At 39.8% G+C, this 8,172-nt stretch overlaps 1 protein-coding gene across 1 annotated transcript; it reads left to right on the forward strand.

Annotated features, from left to right (window-relative positions):
• The first annotated feature begins 3,122 nt into the window (after positions 1–3,122).
• Positions 3,123–4,537, forward strand: LOC116903223 (sentrin-specific protease 2-like). The gene is given in 2 exon segments (XM_032905598.1): positions 3,123–4,272; positions 4,275–4,537. Coding segments are annotated over 2 exon segments (1,413 nt in total).
• The last annotated feature ends 3,635 nt before the right edge of the window (positions 4,538–8,172 follow it).

Here is an 8,172-nt window from a genome sequence, read left to right on the forward strand (position 1 = left end):
ACACACACACACACACACACACACACACACACACACAGATGGTGAAGGAGGGAAACAAAGTCAAACACGTGGATCCAAATCATTACAAACCCTTAGTAAACACCCCCAGAGCGTTACCAGACTGGGAATCTTTGATGCTAAAACAGAAAAGTAAAAAAAGCTAAATGTAGGGTTACAGGATTATAATCTTGGCAATGTGGAAACTGAGCAGGAGAATCATAAGTTCAAATGCAGTCTGGGCAGCATAGCAAGATTACAGGCAACAGAGGCTACAAAAACTACACTCTGTCTCAAACAGAAAAGGAGAAAAGTCATAAAGTTAGGAAAGCCAGGAACATGTGGGCGTGATTCAATATCACATGAAATGTAGAACAAAATCCAAAAACGTTTTAAGAAAAAGAAGAATCATGACTACATTCCAGCTTTTCCTGGGACCCAAAAAGCTGATCTTGTTAAATTAAAAGAGAAAAATTTTTGCAGTTGTCTCAAGAGGAAGAGAGAGAGAGAGAGAGAGAGAGAAGAAGAAAAGAAAGAAAAAACTGAAAAAAAAACAAAAAAAAAACCATAACAATAATACACAAAAAAAAAAACAAACAAAAAAACCCTGAAAATGTAACCATTCCTTAATAATTAAAAAAGCGCAAACAAAATCTACTAAGATGGATAACAGGAAACATCATTGACCTAATAAAACCTACAGTGGGTGGAGAAATAGTCAGAAGATGCCTTTAAACATCAGGAAGAGTGGATGAAGGCCGTACTTTCCATGAGGCTAAACACCTTTGTCAAGGTACCAACCAGAACAGCCAGGCTAAGGAACATAAATCTAAGAACTAAAAACATTGTTTTGCAGGGCTTGAACCATGGAAGAGAAGGTACAGAAAAAGTCCTACATGTCTGGGCTCCTTCAGAGATTCACCACTCTCACTCAAGTTTTGCTCTAGTAAATGAGAGGCTTTTTATTAAAAGAAGACTGAGCAGGACCAACCCAGAAAAAAAAGAATTCCCTAGATAAGGCCTGAGGGGTTTTGTTAGTAAAAAAGGATTACATAGGCAAAACTTACAAAGTTACAATTTTGGGAAGCAAAAGTAACTGCCTGCACCCGGATTTTGTGATATGTCCAGCAGGTAGGAACCTTGGCTATGCAAGCAAGCAGGTGTATTGTACAAAGCAGAACTTAACAGTTAGCCTGTTTAATCTAGTGACTCATCACTCTGTAGGAATAGCCTAGGCATTGAAATATTTTGAAACAATCAGCAACTTTTGAAGAGTAGCTCAGCCACACCAGGAAGTGGTCCATCTCAGGCTACCTGATAGGGTATATTCGAGATAGAGTCATATCCTCATGGACTATGCTAGCTAAAAACAATTCTGTTTTTGCAAGCCTAGCACAATAAATTTATCCTCTAACATAAAGTTCACCATCACAAAAGCAGGCATGTTAGGTAATGTAAGACCGATGTGGTAATATGAAAATTTCCTTCTCAGTATGGGAACAGATCCCTCCAAGGTGTAATAAGAAAGAAGAGAAAGAAGCCTGGTACAAACAAAATGACTCCTGCGGAAATAATCACAAGAAATTCATACCTTTTACAGAGAAAAAAGTACATTTTTCCCTCACAGTAAAACATTGGTATAAATATACTTGCACAACTTGTTGATATTTTCAGTGAAAAAACAAACAATACGTGTCTCAATTCTTTTTCTCACATTTTTGTGAAAACCTCTCTACATTTTTGAGAGTAGACCACGGAGCTGCTCAAGGGCCCAGGGATGGAGCAGTGGTTAAAGGGCTTGCTGTTTAATCATGGCGGCTGGAGTTCAGATCCCAGGTCCCAGGGAAAACACACAACTCTGCAACTCTAGCTCCAATTTGTCCTTCCTACTGTTTTCTAGGGAGGAGTTCAGGGCTTGCGTTATTGTTAGGTTGTAGGAGAAGTAGGGACCTATCTTTCTCAATGGAGCCTATGGACAATGGTGAGGTTTTCTCTATTCTCTTAGGACAATGTATCCATCCTTGGTGAATTTGGTACCAGTTTCCCCAAGTTTCCTCTAATACTGAAACACTGAACCATTCCACCCTTCATTCACTCTGAAGGGAAGCTCCTCAGGCAGGAAGGCAACTCAAAAAGTCTCAAGATGGTTCCTGAAACTAATCAGATTCACTAGGCTCTTGCCCTGTCAGAGTGAAAGGAAGCTGAGCTGCAAAGAACTCTCTCAAAGGAACCACCCTCAGACCAGCTGTCTTGAAGAAGTTTAGACCAACTGAGGCACCTGGAAAGGACATTAAGCCATCTTCCGGCTGTGCAGTTTCTCCAGGTCTCCAGCTTTTGTGATCTGTCACCATGCTGGGGTGGGCTGTGGTGATGCAGCTGTCTTTGAGTCATTTCTGCTCCTGGAAAGGAACCCCTCACCCATATTCCTATAAGTAACCCAATAAAACCCATTGGTTCACCAAGTAGGACTTTGGTGGTATGGGCACTTTGCTCTGTCCTGGGTTCTTTATCTAGGAGAGAAAAGTTTTCTCAAGTTTACTACCTGCGAAGTTTTATACTGTAAAATTCTATGTATTCTTTGTTATTAGCAAGCCCATTGTGAGAAGATATGTTGAAGGGAACTTATATTTTGTTTCCTCTAATTGACCATGATGGGGCAGGGTCCTAAAAGACAAATGTACTCATCAGGACAGTTAGATTATGCTGAGGTGATGTGGGGAACTCTCCTCTGCTAAAGTGAACTGAGCTATGTATCATTCATTCAAACTTCCACTCCGGCAAGAGAGTGCTTTGAAATACTGGACTTAGTTGGGGTAGGGGAGAGCTTCAACCCTCCAGAGAACGTTGGTTTGCCTTCTTTCAGGTGACATCACAACCAGCTATGGAACCTTGAAGGCTGTGTTTAGGGGCAACCCCCTGATTTAGGTATCATTTCGTGAGGTTGCCTCCGAAGTGTTAGCTGCTAGGTTTAGACCTGGTGCCTTACTAGTGATTTGAATAGGACGATCAGTCTCATTTGAAAGTTTTTTGGATTTAGCTGCCCACCCAGAGCCAGGCATACGGTTGCTTTTCTCTTCTACATCTTAAAGCCGGCACCCTCAAAACACCTAGCCAAGCCGGTCTCCATGTGGCAACCTAAACAGCCCGGGGTGGGCATGAAACCCGAACCTTCAGGACAAAGTCGAAAGCGGAAACACCTTGACCAAAGTGGGGTAGAGACCGAGTCTGAAGCTCTGGGACCAAGTCCATCAAGGAACTGCCAAGATGGAACACAAATGGTGTTTCAGAAGCCTGGAAAAGCTCGTAAGAAGATCTGTCAGGAGCATCAAGACCAAAAACTTAAAAAAGAACAGCCTGGCAAGGGTCAGGGACAGAAAACCCAGGAAGAGGGTTCAGGAAATATCAAACCCCTAGAGGGTCTGCCAGTTGAGAAGTCGGCTGAGGGTGGCAAGTGTCGCAAGCGACCCTATTCTGTCCTACAGGAAAAACCTCAAAGCCCCCAAAACGAAAAGTATGCTAGGTCACTTGAACAGCTTCAAGGTGGCCATCCTGTGAGGTCTGACCCACACAGGCCTCACCCAACCTTTTCTGACACCTCCAACAGCAAAGGTGGAATGCCAGGGCATCCTCCTGGATCAGAAACAGCTCAGGGAGATGGACAGTCATCGACAGAGGTTCTCTCTACCAAGAGAGAGAAGAGGTATGCAGAGGAGAAATGTGTAAGGGAGAACAGCTTGGAGCATGGCTTGCCGGGCACAGAGAATGCAAACATCCTGGACAGTGGCGGCGGTAGGTTACTCCCCGACAAGGTGGCAGTAGTTGCAGGAGAGAAAAAGGCTCTCCCAGAGCAAGAAAACAACCATGAAAAAGAATTTACAAAAGAAATGGAAAAGGAAGTTGAGAAAGCATTGGGTTCAGGAGCCCAGGAAGAAATCCTCAGTACGGGATTCAAGCTCAAAATCACCCGAGGAGATATGCAGACCCTCAAGAACGGTCAGTGGCTCAATGATGAGGTCATCAATTTCTACATGAATCTTCTGGTTCAGAGAAATGAAAACCAAGGCTACCCTGCTCTTCATGCCTTTAGCACTTTCTTTTACCCCAAGCTAAAGCATGGCGGGTACAATTCTGTGAAAAGATGGACCCGAGGAATCAATCTCTTTGAAAAAGAACTTATCTTGGTGCCTATTCACCAGAGGGTCCATTGGAGCCTGGTGGTAATCGATTTAAGAAAGCGAAGCATTGTCTATCTCGATTCAATGGGTCAGACAGGGAAAATGTCTGTGAGACCATCTTCCACTATTTACAAAATGAGAGCAAGACCCGAAGGGACATCGAGCTGGACCCTGTGGAGTGGAAGCAGTACAGCTTAACTTCCCAGGAGATCCCTCAACAACTGAATGGGAGCGACTGTGGGATGTTCACCTGCAAATATGCAGATTACATCTCTAGAGACCAACCTGTGACCTTTTCTCAGCAACACATGCCCCTCTTCAGGAAGAGGATGGTGTGGGAAATCCTGCACAGTCACTTACTGTAACAACATCCACCTGGTTGCTATGGCTCCCGCCCGTCCTTTTCCATCCATGTTTCTAATGTACCTCAAGTGGGATGAGTTGAAGAGACTTTAAACAGGTACTGAGCTGTCTGACCGGATGGAGCCCACTCTCTTCAATATTGTCCTAACGTGGGGTGTGGGTCTGCCACCCTAATGCCATCTCTAGAACGCATATAACTACCGCCAGCTTAGAAACTGCCACTGTCCAACTCACGCAAGACTACGTGCTCAAGAAATACTATTTTAATGCTGAATTTAGTCAATGAATTGGTGTTTTTTGTTTGTTTGTTTGCTTGTGTATTTTGTTTTTCCTTGTTTTTTGTTTTGTTTTCGTTTGTGTTTTTGTTTTGTTTGTTGTTTTGTTTTTGTGTGTTTTTGGTTTTGGTTTGTTTTGTTGTTTTGTTTTTTTCTGTTTTTGGTTTTGTTTTTTGTTCTTTGTTTTTGTGGGTTTTTTTGTTTTGTGTTGTTATATTGGTTTTAGATGGTTTTTGTTTTTTTGTGTTCGTGTGTTTTCGGTTTTGTTTTTTGTTGCTTTGTTTTTGTTTGTGTTTTTGTTCAGTTTTTGTGTGGCTTGCTTTTTCTTTCTTGTTGATTAGTTTTTGTGTGTTTCTGTTCTTTTTTGTTTTTGTGTATTTTAGTTATTGTTTTTTGTTTGTTTGTTTGCTTTGTTTTGTGTTTGTGTTTTTGGTTTTTTTGTCTTTTTATTTTTTGTTTTTGTTTGTATTTGTGTTTTTTGGTTTTCCTATTAGTTGTTTAGTTTTCCTGGGGTTTTTTTGGTCGGTTTGTTTTTCTTTTGTTTGTGGCAAGTTTGCTTTTTTGTTTGTGTTTGTGTTTCCAGTTTTTTTCATGTTTTGTTTTTGTTTGTTTGTTTTGTTTTGTTGCTATTCTGTATTTTTTTTCGGTTTTTTTTGTTTTTGGCTTTGTTTTTTTTTTTTTTTTGGTTTTTGTTTTTGTTGTTTTTTTTGGTTGTTTTTTGGTTTTATTTTTTTGTTTTGCTTTCTGTTTATTTTATTTTGTTTTTTGTTGTTTTGTTTTGTGATTTTTGTTATTTTTGTGGTTTGTTTTTTGTTTATTGTTGGTTAGTTTTTGTGTGTTTTTCTTTTTGTCTGTTTTTGTGTATTGTTTTATTTTTTTGGTTGTGCTTTTGGTTTCTTTCTTTATTATTTTTTGCTTTTGTTTTTGTTCGTATTTCTGTTTTTGTTTTTGTTTTTGTTTTTTGTTCTTTTGGTTGTGTGTGGTTTGAATTTTTTTTGTTTTTCTGTATTTTTGTGTTGGGTTTTGTATTTTGTTTTTCTGTATTTTCTTTGTTTTTGGCTTTGTTTTTGTTTTTAGTTTGCTTGGGTTTTGCATTATATTTTCTTTGCTTCTTGTTTGTTTTTTTTTGTTTTTTTTTTCATTTTGTTGGGTTTCTTTTTTCATTTTGTTGGGTTTTTTTTTTCATTTTTTGGGTTTTTTTTCCCTTTTGACTGCTTTTTTTTTTCTCCATTTTTTTCTCCTTACCCTACCCCATTGATTATATTCCTTTACTCCCGTGCAAAACTTGGCCATTATCATTCCTCTATTCCTTGTTTGAACTATTTCTGAAAGGAATGCTCACATTGTGTCATCCCCTGCTGAAGATCAAGAGAGACATCAGCAGGAAGAAGCTGGAGCTGTCCACTAGCATCTCTAATGCTGGAGTTGGATGCTGTTAAATTGAAGCTGGGAGTAGCGGTGGTGCTTTTTTAATATTTTCGGCTTTTTTAAGCTTTAAAATAGTATAAGAATGAAAATGGGTTGCCAGGACCCCTGATGTTCTGAACCACCATACTCTACTGACTGACTTGTACAGGGTTTAGAACTGTGGCCCAACTATTGCCTGCTCGTCCAGGACTATGAAGAAAAGCATAATGGTCCTTAAAGGACTCATTCTTTCCCAGACCTTCATTAGTTTTGGAAGTTGATTTGAAGAGAACATATGGCAAATGTCCATTTTTTAATCTCAGATCTCATTTAATACAAAACCCATCTAGGGTTGAATTGAACTGTTCATTTGAAAAGTTCTATTTAGTTAAAAAAAAATTTGTTAAAAAATTTTGGCATATATTAAGGTGAAATTAAGATTTTTTTAAATTATATTAACATTCCCACTGTGGAAGTTGGGGTTTAGTATTTAGGCTTGATACCACCAGTTATGCAATAACCTATTTTACATGTGGTAGTTTGTATTTAACTTTTCTATTCATTATCTTATGGTTGTGTTTATGCAATTTTTATTCAATAAATTTTAAAGTTATTTAAACATTTCACAAGATCTGGTTTCTCCTCTTTCTTTTATGGCATAGTAATAAAACCTGGATTGTTGGTGAGTGGGTAAGGATGGGGGGGCTGAAAAGCAGGTGTTGAGGGCATGACTCACCATGCTAAGCCTTGGATACATTGTACACATCCCTGATTGTTATTCTGTTCTGAGCCTCTGCAATGGAATTAGAATGTTCTAGAGAGCACTGGCTCCTTTACCTTGGGTTCTGCAGGGAGATTATATGGGCATCCGAGTTGAACAGTGTCCAGCTGAGCTGTAGAGTGGTAGTGATGGACAAACAAATTGATGTATACAGCTGCACTTGTCATTGAAGCTACTCTACATTACGGTTAATGGGTACTCAGGTCCACTGCTCACCACTACAACAGACTGAGGCTGACACTGGAAAGGGGAACAGTGTCTTTATAGTTTTGCCCAGATTTAGGTAGAGAAAAGTTTCCCAATTCTCTTTTTGTCTATAGCAGCTTGAGGATGTATAGAAAAGACAACACAGAGTTGGGGGAATTGCTGAGTTGGCAAATTACTAAGTATGAGGACCCAAGTTACACCTAGAGCCCATTAAGATGGGCTCCATTAAGGGGGACGAGACAAGAGTCCAGGGCCTTACACTAGGGTAGTTTCCCCTCTATGTTCACTCTTTCCTTTAGTCTGCCTGCTCCGTAGAGGTATGTTTTTTCCCTAATCAGCCATCCTACTTTTTCTGCAATTAGAAGTCTCTAACCCATTCCTTGAGGACAGACGATCCTAGAAATCCTCCAGAGGGTCTTCTGAACTGTGTTGTTAACCAAGATCAGCAGTGTCTATTTTCAAATGTTTGATGTGTGTGCTTTTCCAAGGAGCATCAGATGAGCTGGAGAGATGGCTGAAAAACCGAAGCTCGGTGGAAGAAGGGAGAACTTACCAACTTAAGATGTGTGAGTCCGTGTGTTCAGTGGTCAGCACCTGCAAAATTAACAGTTTGGAGGGGTAATATAGTTGAAGGAAGTTTTTCAATGTAAAATGCTAATTAATAAAAAGTACAAACTAAAGTCTAATATAAGACAAAAACGCAACATGACAATAAACTGGCTTTCTAATATAGAAGCACTTTATAACAAAAAAGGGAAGTAAAGCTACAAATTGGGAGAGTAGTGGCTGGAGAGATGGCTTAGTTGTTAAGACCACTGATTGGTGACTTTTCCAAAGGACATGGGTTCAATTCCCAGCACCCACATGTCACAGCTGTCTGTCCCTCTAGTTACAGAGGATTGACACCCTCACACAGACATACATGCAGGCAAAACACAAATCAATGCTCATAAAATAATGAATTACA

The sequence above is a fragment of the Rattus rattus genome, chromosome 6 (genome assembly GCF_011064425.1).
Source record: "Rattus rattus isolate New Zealand chromosome 6, Rrattus_CSIRO_v1, whole genome shotgun sequence".
NCBI classification, from domain to species: Eukaryota; Metazoa; Chordata; class Mammalia; order Rodentia; family Muridae; genus Rattus; species Rattus rattus.